General features: G+C 42.1%; 2 protein-coding genes across 2 annotated transcripts; both read left to right on the top strand.

Annotated features, from left to right (window-relative positions):
- Positions 1–1,730: 1,730 nt before the first annotated feature.
- ildr1b (immunoglobulin-like domain containing receptor 1b) lies at positions 1,731–9,338 on the top strand. The gene is made up of 8 exons (XM_070837962.1): positions 1,731–1,956; positions 3,880–4,050; positions 4,555–4,704; positions 5,105–5,224; positions 5,323–5,469; positions 6,207–6,320; positions 7,518–8,407; positions 8,596–9,338. The coding sequence occupies exons 1-8, from the start codon at positions 1,908–1,910 to the stop codon at positions 8,632–8,634; spliced, it is 1,680 nt and encodes a 559-aa protein (XP_070694063.1). The 5' UTR covers positions 1,731–1,907; the 3' UTR covers positions 8,635–9,338.
- Positions 9,339–10,157: 819 nt separating this feature from the next.
- Positions 10,158–20,782, top strand: me3 (malic enzyme 3, NADP(+)-dependent, mitochondrial). Its single transcript, XM_070838089.1, has 15 exons — positions 10,158–10,292; positions 10,729–10,958; positions 13,552–13,685; positions 14,040–14,189; positions 14,335–14,410; positions 14,503–14,664; positions 15,126–15,229; positions 15,298–15,407; positions 16,362–16,459; positions 16,569–16,682; positions 16,777–16,882; positions 17,478–17,620; positions 18,148–18,321; positions 18,556–18,654; positions 19,526–20,782. The coding sequence occupies exons 2-15, from the start codon at positions 10,734–10,736 to the stop codon at positions 19,685–19,687; spliced, it is 1,857 nt and encodes a 618-aa protein (XP_070694190.1). The 5' UTR covers positions 10,158–10,292; positions 10,729–10,733; the 3' UTR covers positions 19,688–20,782.
- The last annotated feature ends 1,646 nt before the right edge of the window (positions 20,783–22,428 follow it).

Below are 22,428 nucleotides of genomic sequence, written 5' to 3'. Positions count from 1 at the left end.
GGAGGCATCATTGTATTCAGCACTGAGATTTTCTTTCTTCACTTTCTTTGGCCAGATACACAGAACAGAAAGAATTTCACATTCAGACAAGAACTTCACAACAACACACTTTGATTTACACACTTTCGACCTATGAGGCTGCGAGGTTGTGTGTGTGTGTGTGTGTGAACATGAGCGCATGGATGCATTAGTGTATGTGGTAGCAGCTATTGTGAATAGTTTAGAGCAAAATGGGACCAAATGTTGACAACAAACCAGAAGAGCTTTTACTTTGCCCACAAATTACAGTGTAAAGACTGGATAGAAAGAGTGAGAAGGTGCTGTATCTCCCCCACAGATACTGACGAGGAAGGAATTTAGAAGTTGGCATATCTGGAGGTTCAGAGTGGAGCCTGACAAAGACGTGAGAGCAAAGCTTCTTCTGCCGTGCTGCATTTTTCACAGAAATTCAAGCACACTTCAGTGAGCTGAGAGCAGCACTTGAGTTCGGCTCAGACGGGCTTGTTTTGTGTCAACAGCGGCGCTCGCTGGGGTCCATGTCCTGGATAAGAGATGTAAACATGATCGCACAAAGAGCTGAGACACTCATCCGATATGACTCATCCTGAGAGTGAACTTTACACTCGGGCTGTTTGCCACAAACGAATACGTGAAAACCTTTGTGCCAGTCGAGCTGACCTGCCCCCACTTCATTCAACTTATTCACATCGTGCAGGCTTCTGTTTTTGTCCAGTAAGCCTTTATATGGGCTGGATGTTAACATTTACATAAAGAATGTATTTATTCATACTCATCTGAGGCTTTAAACCCACCAAAACACATCAAACGACCTGACTGATTGGCTTGAGTCATTGTGTTTGACTTCAAAACACCTGCTCTGTATTTTTTTATTGAGTTACAGATAAGAACAAAGTATGACAGGTTATCACGATTTTGAACTGAGATACATGGAAATATTTATAGGCAGATTTACAAGCTGAATAAAAAGAAACAATAAATAAAAGATTCAGGATTCTTCACCTACATTTTATTATCTCTGGCAATGTGAAGAACATTTTGTGTGGATTTTCATGTCAGGAAACAAAATGTACAGGTGATGTGAGGGAATAAATGAATGTTTGTTTTATCTATCTATCTATGAAGCCAGAACAGAGTCTACAGTTTGTGTCTGAAATCAAACCTGTACTGACACTGAAAAAGAAAGTATTACTGAAATAGAGGTCAGATGGAGAGAATAAAGTACTTTTTTATTTTCTTAATTCTTATTTTCAGTGTTTAGACGTTGACACTTATTTTTCATTTCTTCTGGTACTTTAACAAATAAGACTTATTTTATTTTCAACAACAACAACAACAACAAAACTGATATAAAAATAAAATGGAATATAATGAAACTCATAAGACAAACCGGTCTTCTAGCATTAACAAACATAAACTGTAATATGGAGAAGAAAGAAAAGGAAAATTAACTGTAGATGAGAATCTAAACTCAGAGATACCACATCAGGAAGGTCTAATGTTATAACTTGGTGTGTTGATTCACGTCGGACCTGATCTGATGGGTGTGTGTGACGTGTTGGCCTCCTCTTCCTCCTCCTCCTCCTCTTCCTCTTCCTCTTCCTCCATGTTGCACCTGTCGGAGGGGGCGGGGCCAGTGATGTCACCTGAGGGGGGAGGGGGTACGATCTAACCCTCAGCGGGAGAAGCTGCCCGGAGATCCTCGTCCTTCACCCCAGAAAACAAACCCTCCCCGACCGACATGTCGTCCTGAGTCACGCCGCTCTGCTTTACTATGCGGAGCAGCGTCTGCGTCACGTCTTCCTCCAAATATTCCGGATTATTTGTGGACTTTGAGGCGTCTACAGGACAGAAAGTGGAGCCTCCGCGGAAGGATAAAGAGCAACACGATGGGAAATATGATACTGATGGCGCTCCTGCTGGTTCACCTGCCAACAGGTGAGGCTTTAAATACCCCTCAGTAAACACACTGTTTATACTTAATACGAGTACGGTCTGCTTTTAGCCGCCTAAAGGCCGAAATTTAGAGTGAAACTCCTTAAACAAACAGCAGAAACCGAGAGAAAAGTGTAAAAGTTAATTATCGACAGGTGTAAACAGGACAAGGCCGTGGTCACGTGACTGTCCACTGCTAGTAGTTTCTTCCACAGATGAATAAATAAAACGGATCAGATCTGAAACAATCAGACAGTTCAGAGTGCAAACAGACTAGTTCCGCAGAAAGTAGTTTTAAATGAAACAATTTAATAGATGGATCAAAATCTTCATTAATTAGATCCGCAAATAAAGTTTCTTTATCACTATCGGTTAATCTGCTGTTTGGATGAAACATTAAAACAGAAAGTTAAACTGTCATCTTCGTAATTGAATATATTTTCCTTTTATGAAGCAAACATGTCAAATCATCCAGCCTTGGCTCCTTATATTTGCTGCCTTTTCTGTTTTAGTATTTCAAAATGGCCACAACTGCAATTTTCTACCACTGTTTTCTCGATTAATCAATCAATCAATCAATCAATCGTTTAGTTCATAAACCATCATAAATAAGGGAAAATGTTCACACACAATTCCCAAGAGTCCAGGACGGTGCCTTTTAAATTCTCATATTTATTTTGAATGATTAATGGATTATCAAAATAGTTGCAGATAAGTTATGTGTTACCAATCGATTAATGGACTAATCATTGCAGCTCTATAGATAAATATCAGCAGGTTTTGGTCTGTTGGTTGGACCAAAGAAGCAGTTTGAAGACACCACTGGTCTCTATGTTTCCAGTGATGGAGGAAGTATCCAGATCCTTTACTTACGTAAAAGTACTAAACTACAGTCCCACACTGTAAAAATACGCTGTTACAAGTAAAACTTCTGCGTTCAAAATGTTATTTAAGTTAAAACGTATACATATAATCAGGAAAATGTGCTTAAGTTATTGAAAATAAACGTGTTTGGTGCAGAAAAACACGCCCTGTGACTGTTATACTATTATGTATTAAATATCAATAGATTATATGTATTATAATTCATTTAAAAACATGATTTTACTGTTGGTTGAGGTGGATTAAAAATGTTAAATAATTTTTTTATAAGACTGCAACTAATTATTTTCATCATGGATTCTTTTTTAAATTACTTTTTTTGTTTGTTAATACACTGTTTTTCATTCATATCCTTCCATTCCTTTCATATTCCTGTCCATACTTGTACATTTTATGTCCATATCATCACAACATATATTTATTTGCTATTGCTTATTTTTTACTGTTGCTTTCTTCACTCTTTCTTTTCTATTGTTGCTGCTGTAACATGTGAATTTCCCCCTATGGGGGATCAATAAAGAAAGTCTAAGTCTAAATAGAGAGAAATGACAAAACAATCGCTATCATCATGTTTTTAGTGCTGGAAAAATTTGAAATGGGCATCAATCAGTTTCTCCAAAAAATAACAGGAAAAAAAAGCTGTTGATTTATTCTGAGACATAAATCAACAGAGAAAAACTGCATGTTGGACAGTTACTGACAAACATGCATCTCCACTGTGGTTTCCTCAGACCTTCATACCTGTTACTTTCCTCAGTTAGCAGAATTTGTCTGTCAGCGGCTTGTTTTCTCTTCATGGCTCAAATTGACTGACAGCTTTTATTCTGTGTAATGATATAGTACAACATGTGCACACTTAAAGACTTCTGGAGTAAACTGTTAACCAGTCTGGTCAGATTCTTCTCAATCCAGCATCCAAGAGCAAAGACACAAACACGCAGGAGTCTAAAGTTTGTCTAATGTTAAAGTCATTTGAATAGTGCGACGTGTGTGCTGCTATTTTACATGTTATCTTCATCTCGTTATTCTTCCTGCTTGTATCAGAGCTGCTGTCCATCCAGGTGATTGTTCCGGAGACAGAGAGGAGCACGACTCTGTTCGCCTCTGTGATCCTTCGCTGCGACTTTTCAACTTCAGCAAACCCTCAGGACGTCCTGGTCACCTGGAAGTACAAGTCCTTCTGTAAAGACCCAGTGCTGGAGTTCTACTCCACAGGTGATTTAATGATGCTGGACCAAAGCCTGCGATGAAAAAAATGCTGATGTACATAAAGAATGAACTTCACAGTAGTTTTTACTCTCTGGAGTATTAAAGACAAGTTTAGCTTTTATATTGTCGTGCTCAGATTGATTACTATTATTGTTAGTTTGCTTTTTGACTGTTTGTTTGGTATTTTCACTTCAAATTGTTAACTAGATTTGCAACAGCAGATATACACTTTTAGAGAAATGTAATACTACCTGGATTATGTTTATACATTCAATGTGTTTTTCCCACAATATTCAGTCATGCTTCTTTTGGTTATGTTCAAGCACTTGCAGCTTGTTTACAAACCAACAAGCTGCTTGTTGCAGTTATTCATCAGAAGGAATCAGTCATCAGTTATCAGTCAGTGTCTCAGTTATGGTGATTTTAGGAGGATGAGGAGGACTGACGAAGAAGTGAAAGAATATCATGTAAACTGAACACAGTTCATCGTGTTTTCTTCTGTTCCTGAAGCCTACCAGGCTGCTCTGCAGCTGGGTCAGGACCCCTCCAACGACTGCCCAGACCGCCAGCGCACAGTCCGCACGGTGATCCAGAAGAGGGGCCTCAACGAACCCATACTGGGCGCAGACTACAGAGAACGCAAAATTACCATTCAAAACAGTAAGTTTGATCCCATCATGGCGACAGAGCTGGACTGTCGGTACAATCATAGACACAGGACATCATACAGGCTGCATATGTCTGTACAGAGATAAGGAAAAATTAATAAATGTTACTTCTTTAAGATGTGAACATACTTTATCTGCCAATCAGTGCATTAGTTTGTCTAATTACTGACTTCTTAGGACAACTGGAGAAGCCATATTGCCTTTAGCAAACACAGAGTATATATAGGGCAAAGAAAATAAACCAAAAGATGTTCATGTACCTGCAAAGGTTTTGTGGTTGTCTCAACATCTTTTTGTTTAGATAATAATCTCCATTATTTCCATTGTAGTGATCCAGCTCAGAACAATTTAAAGCTAATGTTGTTAAATTGGCAAATGTAATTTGTCATCAGAGGCTGACCTTGTCATCAACGAGGTGATGTGGTGGGATAACGGCGTCTATTTCTGCACCATTGACGCTGCCGGTGACACGACAGGGGACTCTGATCGTGAAATCAAACTCATCGTGTACCGTGAGTTTCCTCAGTTGATTTTGAGGCAGGAAAATGTGCAGACGTACTACAAAAGAGACAGAAATATCAGTAATTAGTTGTGTTCCTACCTGCTCCAGACTGGCTGACGGTCCTGTTCATCATCATCGGTGCTCTCCTCCTCATCATGCTCTTCTGCATCTGCTGCTGTCAGTGCTGCCCGCAGAAGTGCTGCTGCTACGTCCGCTGCCCGTGTTGTCCACAGACGTGCTGCTGCCCGGAAAAAGGTCTAAGAGATGCTCGTTGTTTGCTCTATACTCTCTATGAAACCACGAACTACATCACACTTTACAGCCCTTTACAGATACCTCAGATCAAGATACCTGTTGATACCGAGTACCTGGATCATGTTTGAGCATCAGCTTTAAACGACGATCAGTTTTCCCGTTTCTTTCCAAGGGGATAGGAGAAGCTACGACAGCTGAAGGGTTCACAACTCTGAATAATAACGCTGAATAATATCATTGATCCTCCACACCGAATGGTGTTTCTCTTGTTGCACCACCAAATTCAAGCTGCTATTTCAATGTAAAAATGCAAAACGCCCTTGTTTGTCCATTGTGGGCCACAAATGCGGCGATTAAACCTGGTGGACTCCGTGAAAGACGTCCTGCTCACTATGTAACTATAAAGTGCTAATTCTAAGTTAATGAAAAAAAACAATGGTTCTTAACCATTTTGCTAATAGATCCCCCTAAATCCTACACACTGAACCTTAAATAGGTATTTTTTCATGAAAAGCATTTAGCATGTTTCAATAAGAAAATCACAGGTGTCAGAACGTCTGCTGTGAAAAAGCAGCTCTGTTGCTGTGTGACTTCTGGAACCAGGAGATTTACTTCTTTACAACAGCGGCATAAAGACTCAGTATATCACTGAGAAAATGGTTTTGGTTGCAGATTCTGTTCTTGCCTATATAACAAAGTCACACGTCCCTCTGACGGCCTCTTTGCTCTGACTGCAGCTGTGATGCAGCACAGGATGCTGCGAGAGGCTCAGAAGGCCATGGTCCCATGGATGAATGGGCAGCCCATTTACTCCAGTGCCTCCTCCCAGGGCGTCCCCATACTGTATTCAGGTGAGACACACAAAAGTACAATAAGACTCACCTTTGATGCTTTGTTGAACACCTTGTTGCGTAATTCAGACCCAAGGGTGTGTGTTTGTACTGGTTTTAGAAGCGGAAGGACACAATGAAGTACAAAATAACCCTGAAACTGTGTGAACGCTAATTCTCTTTATTTATTTTATATATTTTATATTTATATCGAGCAAATGACTCATGATGAAATGTTTTTTGTGGGTTCAGTGACAGCCTAATGTATGTGCTGTATTAAGATATTATAGCAGTAACCACACTTCAGATCTAAAATTTAGTTTCAAAAGCACATACTGTTCTTGAAAAATGGCCTTATCTTAATTTATGTCCAGTTTTAGCCACTGAAAGGGGATAATATTAACTGCTAACAAAATGATATTGATTAAAGGGAAACTTTGCAGATTTTCAACCAGCTTTGTGTCATTAGACTGTGGGTAGTTTATGCAAATGAACAAAGTTGAACTATCCTCCATGTTCCCTGCATCCAGAGCTGTTCGCTCATTTGCTGGCTCATAGGCTGCCCTTTAAACTGCAGACTGCATTTGATTGATTTTAATAATTCAATGCTGGAATCAGACACAGAATACAGTGTGGAGGTACTACGGCGTACAGAGGTTGAAGAGGTCACCACAGCCGAGAGACACAAGCACCACCAGACAGTGAGGATAGCAGTGCAGTGCAGTGCATTCTGGTTGTTGTAGGTTTTCTAACTTTTGAGCAATAAGGAACACCACTGCCCTTTTTCTCTGTTTTATGTGGTTCCATCGCACCAATTTCAAAAATATTTCCATCTTTCTACTGCATAGACAGCCCAACACCAAAAACAGCAAACAGCCATTGCTGGCGACTAGCTGGTGAACATAGCTGAGCATTTAGGAGCTTATGAAACAGAGAGATATTTTCCACAGGAGCGAGTGCAGACCAAAAACAGAGCTGAAAGACAGTGAATACTGGATGTGCATTCATCAGCTGGACACAGACACAACTTAAAATTAACAATAAAGTTGCTCTGCAGCTCCTGAATGTGTAAATATGAAGTTTGACATATAAACGTTATAAGATGGGAACATGTCAGTGAGGTATCTGCTGCCCCCATGTGGCCAAATAGCAGCTGTTGCAGGTGAAGGATTATTCACGTCTGTCCTGTTGTTAACTGAACGGTCACTCTTGTTCCAGGCTCGTACTCAGACTACCCTACCAAACAAAACTTTGCCATGGCTCCCATGCAGCTGTCGCCCATGGCCCTGCAGCAGCAGCCTCCTCCTCCTCCTCCTCCTCACCACCATATGAATGACAATATGTACGGCAGCAGTCATGGCACCAGCCAGATGTTGGACTACCTGGAGAACCAGGTGAGGGGGCTGGATGTGGCACCTCAAATGGCTCCGCAAGCTGTCCAAAGTATGCCCCCATTACAGCCCCAGTACCAGCCGGCTCCTCCAGCTGTCCCCTACACACCCGGGCCTCCGAGTATGCTGTCTGCCCTGGATGAGATGGGGGTGAGAGGGGTGGAGAGAAGGGTGATCACCCTGCCTCCCATTATCCAGAGTGTGCCCAGCTTTTCCTCACGCAGGGGGCCCGGAGGCGCAGATGGAGCCAGAGGTGGAGCCAGAATATCCAGCCAGTCTAGCGGGAGCACAAACCGCTCCGGAGGGGGCCTCCACTACAACAGCCGGGGCTACAGAGACGTCTCTCCTCCCAGACGGGGCATCCTGCGCGACTACAGCGACGACTCCGACTGGGAGAACAGGCGAGGAAGAGCGGCGCACAGGGGATCGAGGAATGAGAGAGGAGGCTCGGCCGGGAGGAGAGGAAGCGGATCCAGGCTGCGTAGTCACAGTCGAGACGCCCTGATGGAGGAGCTGCACAGCAGAGCACCTCGGAGGGAGAGGAGCCATTCGCCTCCTCAGCGTCGCCGAGGATCCTGGAGCTCAGACGAAGAGGAGAGCAGCAGGAGGAGAAAAGGAGGGAAAGGGAAGGATTGGCCAGAGAAGCCCCCCAGCTACTCCTCCATTGAGATCCAGCCTGGACAAAGTAACGGCCGGAGGAACTACAACCGCCTCTCTGTAAGATCCACACACAAATACTGACAGTCTTTGTTGCTCTGCTCTCTGTCTCTAACTCTTTTTCTTTCTTCACTTTTTGGTACTTCGTTTCTTCTTTAGTGCTTCTTTTTTGTCCTCTGCTTGTGTGCATTGAATCATCATGTCGCCTTCCTTATCATAACCTTCCCTCTGTCACTTTTGTCTTGTAGGATAGAAGCTCCCGTAGCGGCACCAGCGTAGTCATCTAAAGCATTTCTATTTTTTTCATATTTTTGTTATTTGACCTTTTCCTGAATGTTTCCCGAACAGTGAAAATGAAGACAAACAGCAGGTACCTAAATATGTTCAATCAGCATACAAGGACACAGTTATTTGACAGTGAGTCCTGAAAATGTACTGTACGGATATGCTTTCACTCTGTACGCAGTCGCAACGAAAAATATCATTTTTTATGTTTGAAGAGAAGATGTTCAGCTGAGACTGTAAATTGCAGATAACGTGCAGCTCTATTAAACCAGGTCTGTTGTTATTGAGATGATTAATGTGCGTGATTCTTGTCCTAGCTGTAATTTGTACGTGTTTTCCTTCTGGTGATGGATAAAATCATCCTTCTTTTGGTGTTTGCAAAGTTCATGTTTAACAGTTTCAACAAGCAGATTGTTGAGATTTTATTTAGGTTTATCAATGTGAACATGTATGTGTTTTGCATAGTGTGAATTCATTTTTTTTTTAAAATAATTTCTTATTTTTGCCTAATTTCTTGTACTATTTAAAGTGTATTTTTTATATTTATCCATAGAAACATTGTTAGATAGTGACAGCAATGGAAAGCTCTTATCAGAAGAACAACACCAACATATAATTGTGATTTTCATGAATGTTTGCTTTTGTTACAAACATGAATAGAGATGTATTGTGATGAAATGTTTTTAAATAAACCGTTTTAGATACAGCTGGTGTGAAGCGGCTCAGTTTTGTACTTGGACATCATACACAATATGTGAACAGTATTTGTGGCCCCTTAAATTAAGAAGCTGGAACCTGAAGCTGGATTAACTAACTAATTATTAAGAGTTAATCTGCACCACTAAAGTAAGACATCAACTGGATCCTGATTTATTACATATCATTTTGTCTTGCAGAAGAGCCTTGTGTCCGAATTTAGTTATAAAAGTGTTTAAATTATACTTACATGGTTGATAACCTTAAATACAGTCAGCATTTCTGCTTTTTATCATAAATCTACCTTTAATTTAGTATACCATTTCCTGTGACTGTGGGAAAATAACACAGTGAAGCAGACATTTCTCTTCCACTTACTAAGCACCTGGCTGCTTGGCTTTAGGTCCAGCAGGGGGAACCAGAGGCCGCTAATATGATCTGCAAAGCTCTCAGGGTGACTTGAGTTCAGTGGTGTTTGTCTTGTCTTGCGGGTGCATGACTAAGAGTTGAAAAATGTCAGTGTTTTTGTCAGCTGTGGGTGTTTTGAAGCGGAGTGGATCCACGACTTTTAAATTGTGTCACAGCAGCATAAAGATAAAATAAGATTTATGGCGTGGTGGGATGTGTGTAAAGAGAGTGAAGCTATATGGTGGGTGCAGATGTTGAGGTTGAAGATGAAGCCTGTGTTTGCCAAACCAAAGGAGGAGGAGGAGGAAGGAGGAGGTCGGACCTCCTCTGAGTCCACCTTGCCGCTGTCCGATTGGTGGCTCCGGTGCTCGGGGAGGCTGGCCGACTGAGAGGGGGGAGTAAAACTGTCAATGTCAAAGGATCCTGGATCAGCTGTAAGCTGTCGATCCGCCCCATCATCCACTGATAACAGCGGTCATTACCTCAAGCACCAGGTGAAGAAGCGCCTCCTGTGAAGATTGGAGCCGGAGGCGCATCAGCATCATATCGTTTTCAGGTGAGGCTAACCGAATGGTGGCGACCAGCTAGCTAGCTAGCATTAGCAGCTGCGCAGATTCCCCAATTAAGAAAACACTGTTTTTGATAAAAGCAGCGGCTAGCTAACGGTAGCTAGCTGAGCTTTAGCAGCCGAACACAGAAGGACTTTAATATGTCCACAGTGAACACATCGGCTGGGGGTTTGGTCTCCACAGCTGAATATTTTCTAATTGTGTGTTTTTATTTGCACTAAAGTTAATGGCCGCTGTGCCCTGTTGTTTATCACTGTGGCAAAGTGACTCAGCCTGCGCAGCGCTGGCGGCTCAGTTTCACTCCTCTCACATGAAGCAGGTTGTTTACAACTAACTGGTATTCATGGTGTGTTTGGCATTTGTGGGCCATGTGTCGTCTCTTTGAGCTGGAAGGTGACTGTCTTCTGTGCTGTGTGTCTGCAGGCAGCATGAACTCCCTCCCAGGAAGAACCGCACTGTCTCTGTGCAGGCGCACGGCAGCGGCCGGGCTGAGGGTCTACGCCGGCTCCCCGGGTCACGCTGCGGGGTGCATGCCGGCCGGCAGGGCCTCTTTCCAGGCCGTGCGGGTCTGCCACTCCGGGGCGAACCGCAAGGGCAGCGTGAGCACCAAGAAGCGGGGCTACGACATCACCAGGAACCCACACCTGAACAAGGTGAGCTCACTGGTGTGTCTGCTGCCTCTGTGCTGCTATCATGTGCTTTATGCAACAAAATAAACAAATCCCCCTGTTTTTTTCTTGTATGGATTCGACATGGACATGACAAAGACTAGGCCACAAAAGGTCTCAGGTAGAGGTGAGGATGTGAGCTCACCTGTAATGTACATGTGAAGACACTAAGATCAGCTGTATTCATAAGGACATAGAGGATATGTGATTTTATTATTATTGTATGCATTTTAAGCCTGCAGCTAATAATCAATAGTCTGGATCTATAATATGTCACCTGTGCCCAATGTGGTGTCTTCAAATGTCCTAAACTCCAAAATATCCACTTTATTATCATAGAAATACCCCAAAAACAGAAAAAGAAGCTCCAACCAGGGAACTGCCTGTATTTTTCTGTTGTTTAATAGCTCCTTGTGAGTGAACGATTGGACATCATGTGATCACATGGAAATTTTAAATGACCTAGTCCACAGATAAATAATCAGTATCTCTGTAGGCCTGCTACATTTCCCTCCTCCTGTTAAGGTAGCTGTCTTGGGTAAAACACTGGTGGTGGGTAACATGGGTGTTGTTATCAGTGTCACCCATATGTGAGTCTGTAGTTTCTACAGGAGGGACAGAATCTAACTATTAGCCTGTGTCTACAGACAACATTATGTCCCACATACCATGTTGTACGTTAGTGGAGCAGAGAATAACATGGAAGTGCTTGCGTTAGAGGAGTGCCACAGCTCTGTCCTACTCGGCCTCTGTCCGCCTCTTCACTGTCTTAATAAAGCAAATAAAAACATGTGACAATAGAGCTGCATAAGCTCAGAATGATACCAGTGATTTTGCAGTGACAGTGTGGAATTAGGTCCACGCCTTAAAGGAAGATGGAAAAAGCTGCTGCAGTTGCATTGACTGATCTAAAACAAACATGCAGCTGGTGGTTTTACTGGATTTTTTTTCTACTCAATACAAATGGGGGGCAACTTTTTTTCTGCCTTGCTGGTTCTATGAGGACTGCAGGAGAGATACTGACAGATACTTCAGCTGAGTTTTATTGTTCCGATTTAGGTTGATGGGAGGTCATTTCCTGGTGTCCAGTCAGCAGCTTTGTGCTTACTCAGCGGAAACGGTCAACAAGTTCAGCTCTACTTGGATGAAAAAATAGTCAAAATGAAATGTTAGTTTATGTAAGTGTATCTGATTGAGGAGTTCTTAAACATTTTATTAATAAAGTCAGTGTTCAACAAGTATTTAAACGCCACATTTAGTCTTTACTATCCAGTTTTCAACAACCCTTTCCTCAGATTTAAGCACATTTAGCCTGTGGTTATATGTAGTTTTATTATGTTGTAAATTCAAGTAATCCATGATAAGGTTTGTACTGGAGTTAATACAAAGGTTAATTTATACAGCAGTTTATATAATTCCCACATTTAGTTTCACTCTCTGCTTGCGTCCTTGCACGTCGACTGGTTACATGTAGGCTCCTTTAATTGCAGCCAATATTTAGGGGTCTCACCTTTTTTAATGGGTTTACTTTCGTTCCTCTTCTCCTGCTCGCTCTAACAGGTTCAGCTAAACTCTGTTAATCTGTCACTTTCTCTGTGGTCGTGTTTACAGTTGCACAGATGCATCAGTCAGCATTTAGATGTAAAAAGGTTTCTATCCACATTTGTGCTGGTTGATTTCCCTTTTTTTGCACAGTGACATTCTCTCTCCTTGTCTAGTGTTAATCTACTTTGTTATTTATGGCTTTGTGTGTGTGTCTCCTTTTGATGACCTCTGGCAGCAGATCTTTTGCTGTGCAGGCTATTGCTATGCAGCATGCAAGTCGTAGCTGTACAGTGCATTTATCAAAACACTCTTCAATGGGAGAGCACGCAGCTTGTGGAATAACTGTAGAAGTAATGATTGTAAACCGAGGGCACTATTAGCAGCCAAATATATCAAATCCACTATCGCATTTCACGCTGGACTCCTGCATGAATAATTTACTAGAACAAGAGTGTGAGCAGAAAATTCACTGACCAACAGAGGGGCACTATAGGTCAGCGTTTCCTCTGCTGGGCAAGAATGAAGAGGAAGCTGAGCGAGCGATAAAGCAGAGACGAGGAAAGAGAAGTCGAGCTGACAGGGGAGTGGGTTTAGGCTCCCACACTATTGGACAGAATAAATAGATTAGACGTCACTCCCCTCCAATCAGTCTTTGGGAAGCCTGCCAGCTCAGACACAGACGAGCAGCAGCACTAACCATAACCAGAGGGCAGAGGGGTACATGGATGAATACCAGAGTAAAAGCTCATGTTTTTCACTGCACACAACATTCCCTAATGTGACTTTTTTCTTTTTCTTTGCCCCTGATTTTTGTACAAAAATTCCAAATAAATCATAATTTGTAGAAAGGATCAAAAAGACCACTGGATTTGGGTGCAGCCATGAGTCATAACCAGCCTCATACCATGATGAGGAACACATGAGTCACTGTGGTCTGGATTGTCTGATTTCTTATTTAGTTTGTGGACTTTACCCTGTGCGAACCCTCTCAGGGATCACAGTGTTGTGTAACCACTCCTCTTCCACCCTGCAGGGAATGGCATTCACCCTTGAGGAGCGCCTACAGCTGGGCATCCACGGCCTGCTGCCACCCTGCTTCCTCTCCCAGGACGTCCAAGTGCTGCGTGTCATGAAGAGCTACGAAACGCGCGTCAATCCTCTGGACAAGTGAGAGAGCGCACTGGGACGTTTAAGACAGAGCGGAGCTGCTCCAGATTGTCTCCATACAGCTGCAGATGTTAAATGCCCTTTATCTGGGCTGTTCCACTTGTTTGGTCAAATCTTCTTCAGCATCTCACATCTGTCGCATCAAAAGGTTTTAAAAAGGGCTGAGTAGTTGAGACACGGTTATAGTCGCATCTCATACCCCTCTTTTTCTCCTCCTATGTCTTGTCTTTATTTACAGCATGAGCTGTGTAATGAAAGCAAAACGGCTTGTAAAGCTCTTGTATGTGCACTTCAGCATGTCACTCTGAGTCTGCAGTCGTGTGAGGCTGTACTGCACGTGTCTGCCTGTCTCAGGTACATCCTGCTGATGACGCTGCAGGACAGGAACGAGAAGTTGTTCTACCGTGTGCTGACCTCTGACATCGAGACGTTCATGCCCATCGTGTACACCCCCACTGTCGGCCTGGCCTGTCAGCAGTATGGACTCGCCTTCAGGAGACCACGGTGAGATTGGTCACATGTGCACGGTGCATTTTAACGGACACCATTTGCTTTGGTATTATTTCGTCCTTACATTTGATTTAGCTCTATCTCCATATGATGCTCTATCTCTGTATATGCTTTATAACTGAAACCCACCTGGTTACAGAGGACTCTTCATCACCATCCATGATAGAGGCCACATCGCCACCATGCTCAACTCCTGGCCTGTAGAGGACATAAAGGTACACACACACACACACACACACACACGCAGCTTCTTGTGCCTGAGAAATGAATGTATCACACATGTTGCTAATGTGTGTTCTGTGTGCAGGCCATCGTGGTGACAGACGGGGAGCGTATCCTCGGCCTGGGTGACCTGGGAGGCAACGGCATGGGCATTCCTGTTGGGAAGCTGGCGCTCTACACAGCCTGTGGCGGCGTGCAGCCGCAGCAGTGTCTCCCCGTGCTGCTGGACGTCGGCACCGACAACCAGGTGTGTTTGATCACAGAGCTGCAGAGGGCTGCTGTAAAGTTTTATGAGCAGGCGCAGCATTTCATATGTCATTACATTACTTAGAATTAAATTAGATTTTTTTGATTTTCTTATTTTTTAAATTATTATGTATTAATTTTATTTTTTTTTCTGTTTTTATTATCGCTCTTATTCTTTTATTTGTATGTATTTGCATTTTTTGATGCTCTTGTTGTTGTCTTTTTCTGCTTGTTTTAAATTCTTCTTAACCCTTGCTTTTGTTTGGCCTCACTGTTCAGCTTTGCTCCTTGAGTATCCTGTAGCTCCTGAAAAGTTTTTAAAGGTGCTATACAAATAAAGTTGTTGTAATCGTTATTATTTATAGATTTTACATCAGACTGATGTTACTTGTTAATCACTTACTGATTCATACAGAGGACCAGTTCCAAAATCTCTTATTGACCGACTGATTTCTGGCCCAGGCGCTGCTCGATGACCCCCTGTACATCGGCCTGAAGCACAAACGAATCAGAGGAAAGGAGTACGATGATCTGATCGATGAGTTCATGCAGGCGGTGACAGACAAGTGAGTAGAAGCGCAAACGACCAAAGAACGTGTGATGAATCCTGGTGTCTGACTCTGTTGTCCTGCAGGTACGGGATGAACTGTCTGATACAGTTTGAGGATTTCGCCAACAGCAACGCCTTCCGCATCCTCAACAAATACAGGAATCGATATTGCACCTTCAACGACGACATCCAAGGTAGTTTAACACACATGGGACTCTGTTGTACTAATATATTCAACCATTTTACTCCCTCTGGCAGCTGATGCCATAGCTGCAGCTTTTTCCACTTTGTATTTATTTATTTATTTTTTTACAGACTAAAATGTGCCATCTAACCTGTGTGTTTAAGCAAACTGTATAAAAACTGTTCTTGTTCGCTTACTTTTCAAGATTTCAGTTCACTGCAGAGAGTCACTCATGGTTTTCTAAAAACCTGCAGACAGAATGGTCAAATGACAAAATTAGCATGTTTATATCTCTTAAATTTCCATTCTTTAAATTCCCTGTAGGCTCACGATGCTCTGTTTGTGCACCTGTCGTTCAGCTCGTGTCTGATTTCTCACATGTGATCTAAGTCACTGGTTTCCATCAGGGGTCTCGAGATACGTTTGAGGGCTCCTGAGATGATTAATAGAAAAATGCTGCATTCACATGGATTTAGGCTGACGGCAGACAGATGACGCAGGAAAAACAAACTGCCAAACAGCAAACAAAGCCAATGGCCGGCAAGACGACATTGTTTACAAAGAATGGAAGAAAATATAGTAAATTATTGTATAATTATATCATGAAATAGCATTATATACTATACATTATTGCATGTTTCCTCCTTGTGTGAAGGGCTACATAACATCAGGTTGTGGAGGATGGCAAAAAGCTAAAATATTTTAACTCTGGACAGCAACGCCGTGTACCGTTACTGTTGCTGCTATTTTCCGCTGGCCTCACCTAATTTTACCGTCCTGCTGTCGTCCACTAAAATTAAATCTGGTTTGCCGTCTACTGCCTGCCTGGATCCATGTGAATGCAGAATAAGGAGGCAGAAAAAATGCTTGATTTGGAATTTCTGAAATCAATGTCCTCTTTGGTTGAAAAGGTCACATCCATTAATTTCAGCTAATTTTTACACGCGTTTTCTTCGTCTTTCAGGCACGGCCTCAGTAGCTGTTGCCGGGATCTTGGCTGCTCTGAAGATCACCAAAAACAAACTGTTAGACCACACCTTTGTTTTCCAAGGGGCAGGAGAGGTGAGAAGATTTACTCACAAGGGTTTTATTCTGATTTGAAGTAAAGATATTGTCCTGAATCCCTGAAAATGAGCCTCAAGAATGATCCTTTTTTCTTTTCTTTTGGCAGGCTGCTCTGGGTATCGCTCACCTGCTTATGATGGCCATGGCCAAAGAAGGAATAGCTAAAGAAGAAGCTGCCAAGAGAATCTGGATGGTGGACTCAAAAGGTCTCATTGTAAAGGTAACGAGTGAGTCCGTCACAGCTCCAAGTATTTCCTGTATGTAAACCACCAGCTCCATCTGGGAAAAAAAGGCATTTTACTCACATTTTTTAGGGGAGAAGCCATCTTAACCACGAGAAGGAGGAGTTCGCTCACGAGCACCCGCACCTGAAGACTCTGGAGGAGGTGGTGCACACCATCAAACCCACCGCGATCATAGGTGAGTCTACCTGGAGGGTCACTACAGTGACGGGACACAAGTGTGGGTTTTCCAGCCAGTGTGATCGAACTAAACATCCTGAAATATCCCTCAAAGAGCATTTTAGTTTTTAACGGTGTTTATGAAGAACCCTTTATAACCCACATTGTTTGTTTCATCCGTCTATGGAACAGTAAGTCCTGATCAGTTGTTGGAAAACCGAGAAAGCTATTAAAGGTGAATTTCCTTCTCTCCAGCTTTTCTCAGCATAATAACAACTGGGTAATTAGCTACAAATCAACTAACAGCTCTGTTTATTTGATCTAATGAATCGGAGTGAATGTTAGTATTCAGTTTAAATTCAAACACTGCATGTATGATGAACTGGAAGATATTTTCACACTTTAACTGTCAAGTTCTTCTGTGTTTTTTAAGATTAATTCGAAAATAATTAAAAGTTGAAACGGATCCACAGTCGCTAGGTTAAAACTTGCAATGTATTTTGCTTGACAGTAATTGATTGAATCCCACAAATGGCACCATTGTTGCACCGCTGTGAAATGTGAATCATTTCTGTTGGAGAACTGATGATGGATTCTGTTTCCTGAACACGAAGGAGTGGCAGCCACTGCAGGAGCGTTCACTGAGAAGATCATCAAAGACATGGCATCGTTCAGTGAGAGGCCGATCATCTTTGCCCTGAGCAACCCCACCAGCAAGGCGGAGTGCACAGCAGAGCAGTGCTACCAGCTCACAGAGGTGATAATGAGCCTCACCGCACCGTAGTACGGTGCTCTATTTAGAATAAAATAGAAAACTGTGCCGTTAATGTGTTTTACATTCAGTGTTTTTTCTCACACAAATATACAACACTGTGTGTGTGTGTGTGCTGGAGACCTCACAAAACCTCCTAAATGCATATCACACCTCACAGAAACTTTTTTAAATCCGTTTTCTTAATGTTTTGAAAATCTATTGTAATGTACATGTGGACTTAAAACAGAAACCACGAATACGGCTGCTGTAGCCAGCTTCATTTGGCAGATTTGGCCAGACTTTGAGGTGAGTTTATACACCAATTTTATGCGCCAGCGGTCAGGAAATCTCTAGTAAATCCCACTACACATTTGTATCGCTGCCCTCTGCAGCTCCACAGCACTTCAGCGTTGATCTTAAATCAAGCAAGCACTCCTCTCTGTTATCTTTACTGAAGCCACTCACAGTGTAACATTTTAAAAGCGTTCTCTTGTCTTCTCTCCATCCTCCTCTTGCTCTCCTGATATCAGGGCCGTGGCATCTTTGCCAGCGGAAGTCCGTTCGACAAGGTGTCGCTGGCTGACGGACGCACCTTCTACCCCGGCCAGGGAAACAACTCCTACGTCTTCCCCGGAGTGGCTCTGGGGGTCATAGCATGTGGAGTGCGCCACATATCTGATGATATCTTCCTCACCACAGCAGAGGTAGTGTCTTCAGTTACCACACATTAATGATGCATTAACATGGAGGATGTGATTTCTGAAGCAAATTTTTTCTGAAGTAGAGATTACACCCACGTTTTGAAGGATAAACTTCAACTAAACTTTAGAGTATTTCAGGGCAGGCCGCAATCCTGCTTTCTGCTCTTTTTTATCAGTCTGTACTACGCTTTCCTTCTACTTCAAATTAACTTTGTTTTTTCCGTCTTTCCCTGTCAGGCGATAGCTGACATGGTAACAGAGGAGCACCTGGCTGAAGGAAGACTGTATCCTCCTCTCAGCACCATAAGAGAGGTGTCCTTCAAGATAGCCGTGAAAGTGAGTGTTCGGTCCTCTTTTTTCCTCACAATGAAATATGTGTCATGTTTCAAATGTTATGGGTTTATAAAAACTGGATCAACAAAATCAAAAAACCAAAAATATCTCTCACAGTGTGTTTGTTTGTGTTTACAATACATTTCTCAAAGGCTGGCTGGAAATGTTAACATGCTGACTGTCTTAAAAATGACGTCCAGCTAAAATGAGTATATATCTGAAGATGTTTTTTTTTTTTGCAACTCAAAACCTTCTTTTATTTTTATTAAAAAATCTTAAGTTAAATTCCATGCAGATAAGTGTGTGCTTTAAGATATTAAGGCTGATTGATCTTTTAAGAGATTTTATTAACTTTGTTAAAGCCCCTGAAAACTTGGCTTTAATCATTCAAAGTAACATTAAATATTCGTGACTAAATAAGTAACAAACATCTTTTGATATTATTTAGAGTTTTATGCTCAAACACTAATCCTCCTCATCAGGACTTGGATAGATGGATGTGGCAGCTGAATTAGTTCTTGCTCCTGATTGGTGCACAAGACTACCTGACGTCAGCTTTTTCTAAATGAGCCCCACCTACTTTATACTATATCACAGAAGACTTGAAACTAGCGACTGAGACCATAAACTCATTAGGAAAGTGTTTACAGAGGTAATTAATCGGCTCATTTTCTCAGACTTTCATACAATCAGATTTCTTTTTGGAGCCAGTGGAGTCGCCTCCTACTGGACATTAAAAAGAATGCAGGTTTATGGCACTTCAACATTGGCTTCACTTTTCACACCAGGAAGCTGCGTCCACTTCTTTTACACAGCCGATGCTCTCTGAAATAACCCAAACTTACTTGTCCACTTCTGCTTTCTTCTTTGCCAGATTGTCAACTATGCATACAGACACAACATTGCTTCGCTGTACCCGGAGCCTAAAGACAAGGAGGCGTTCGTGCTGTCTCACATCTACAGTCCTGATTATGACTCCTTCACTCTGGACACATACAACTGGCCAAAGGAGGCCATGATGGTCCAGGGCGTGTGATCCTGACCCCCCCCCAAATCTTCTTTCACTTAATATGCTGCCGTGGCGTCACGTACAATTTCTACATTGCCTTTGTTCAGACACTTTGTGAATTATTCTCGCTTTTTTTATCTTTTTTCTTTGGTTCTTTATCTCCTTTATAATTGTTCTACCCCTCTTTCATACGGACAGTGGTCACTATAACCTAAATGCCAAACAAATATTCTCCTGGCCTCTTAAGTGTTGACGCGTCAAGTACAAGTTGTGTTATTTCCTCTTTCAGTGCTGTACTACTTTTATAATTTCATCAGCGTATGATTTATCAAGTCTCTGGACCTGATTTGAGTAAAATATTCTGTAGCGGCACAACAGCATATCAGATCTCATACGCACAACCTCTGTAACTTTACAATTAAACTACGCTCCCTTCACTACATTTTCCAGCTGAGACGTTGCTGTAGTCAACACTCGTGGTGACTTGAAGTGCATATTTGAGAGATGAATCAGAGCTGGTGCATTAAAAAAAAAAAAAAGCAAAGCAGTGGCTCACAGTAGCACACAGTGCTTTCTAGTTTCTTGACACAATTGAACAGAGGACTCATTTTGCAGCTTAAAAAAGGAAAGAAAAAAATAGAAATAGAAACTCCCAGTGCCTCTTTGTGTGTGACCTCAGGTCGCCGCTGCTCCATATTATGAGTCAAAGCCCTTAAAGAGGCCACATTCGGCTCGTCCCTGTAGCTGCTGCTTCATATTTGACACTCCTGTCGATCTGCGCATGTTTCAAACTGCACACAGGACTGAAAAACACTCCAGAGTCGGTCTGTATTTCTGCTCTGCTGCCCTGTGAAAACCAGCTATTCCTGATGGGAGGCGCTGCTGTTGTCTTGAATGTGTCCAGAGAAGGGATTGTTGGAGGGTTTAGTGTCACCATCAGGGTGTTTTTGTATACAATGGGTGTGTTTTCCTTTAGTTTTGTACAGAGCTTTGCCTGTTACTGATGAAATGTACCTTATCTTTTACTCCTAGATAACATGATGCTCTGCAAGCTTTAGTACTGAGAGATATGCTTGAAGTTTTGAAAGGGAACATGAAGATTTTAAAATAAAATTATCAAGAAAATAAGTGCCTTTGTGTCATTTTTAGGGATTTCTTTGACACAATTTTGCATCTTCATAGCAGCAAAAATGCTTCCGTGGTTACTGCTTGGTCCGATTTCTTCTGATGTCTGAGGGCCAAGCACATGATGAGAATCCTCCTGTTTCTCATCATGTGGTATCTATACTGCTTCCTTCAAGTGGACCCGTGAGGTGTTCTGTATCTTTGAACAGTTGTTCTGTCTAGCCTGGATGTCGCTGTAAGATTCTGCGTATTTTCCCCACACATGGTCTTAATGGAAGCAGAACATGGTAAACACGCAGCTACAATCATTGGTGTGTTTTGTGTTTAACCAGTATCCTGTTAATTACACCTCAAGTCTCTACATTTCAGCTTCATCAGTCACACATTTTTTGTTTTTCTGCTACAAACTGGTGACATAAGAACTGCAGAAATTATTCCCACTGGAGAAAACCCCTGAAATAAACTGCTGAACGTTTTCTATACTGTCACAGAAGAGCGCAAATAAAATACAGTCATTGTGCTTTTGTATACCTTCTTTAATATCCAATCTGTGGTGCAACAAATCAAGGGCCTCATTAGTTGCATCAGATGTGCTTATACCAGCCAGTTTGAGCTTGTTCACAGTGAAGTTTGCTTACATGTTAGAAGTATGGATAAGTCAAGAGAATTTTAGTTTATTGAACTGTACCAAAGATTCCTTTAATCTGGAAAAGGCATGATAACAGACACATCACCAGCTTATGAGCCTGATTCCATCCGGACAATTGTCATGGCCACATTTTGTGATATAAATATTGTAGTGATATAGCGCCCAGGCCAGTCTCAAACATCCTTTCACTGCTCGAATTTGAGTAAGCAAACGACGATGGCTTTCAAAGTCAGTCATGAACTGCTCCTTTTAACAGTTAGAAAAGCATATATTTGATACTGGCAAACATGACAGCAAATCTGCTCTCACAAGTTCTGACAGAGTCTCTTAATAGTCAGCCTCTGATCATCATCAGAGACATTCTGATTTAGACAATAAAATAGGCACATTTTCTCTTTGTGTCACTCAGACCGGAAAACTTCCATCCTCCCTCTCTCCTCCAATCTTCTCTCTCTTCCTATGATGAACGTTGAAAAGTGATCTTAGCAAGAAAATTATATTTGCAATAGAAAGGTAGCTATTCATACAAAATGGATATATATATATATATATATATATCTATATATATAATATATATATATATATATGCAAAGGTCAAGCCTCAAATCAACACACAGCACTGCCTGCGTTGGACGTCATGTGTGCACATTTACCAAAGTTGTGTGAAAGTTGCCGATCTGTCTTTTAGAGAGGTCACCAGGTAAAACCCAAATTGCTCCCAAACTGGCCTACATACCATCGGCGTGCGTGTAAGTGTGAACGGACGAATGAGATGCAAATTGTAAAGCGCTCTGGATAAAAAAATGTGGTCCACATGCCTCAACACATTTTTCACACCGAACAGCCTGAGGAATTATAGACGAGAACTCAACGAGTCTTCAGCTTTGGCAAAACTAACAGACAAACTGCGACACTGAAAGAGTTCTAACTACGGGCAACTTCAGTAAAAATACTGCAAAGACACACAGACAACACACTTTGGTAGCAAAACAGA

Source organism: Pempheris klunzingeri, chromosome 10, assembly GCF_042242105.1.
Source record: "Pempheris klunzingeri isolate RE-2024b chromosome 10, fPemKlu1.hap1, whole genome shotgun sequence".
In the NCBI taxonomy this organism is placed as follows: Eukaryota; Metazoa; Chordata; class Actinopteri; order Acropomatiformes; family Pempheridae; genus Pempheris; species Pempheris klunzingeri.
This window is presented reverse-complemented; position numbering and strand designations above follow the sequence as displayed.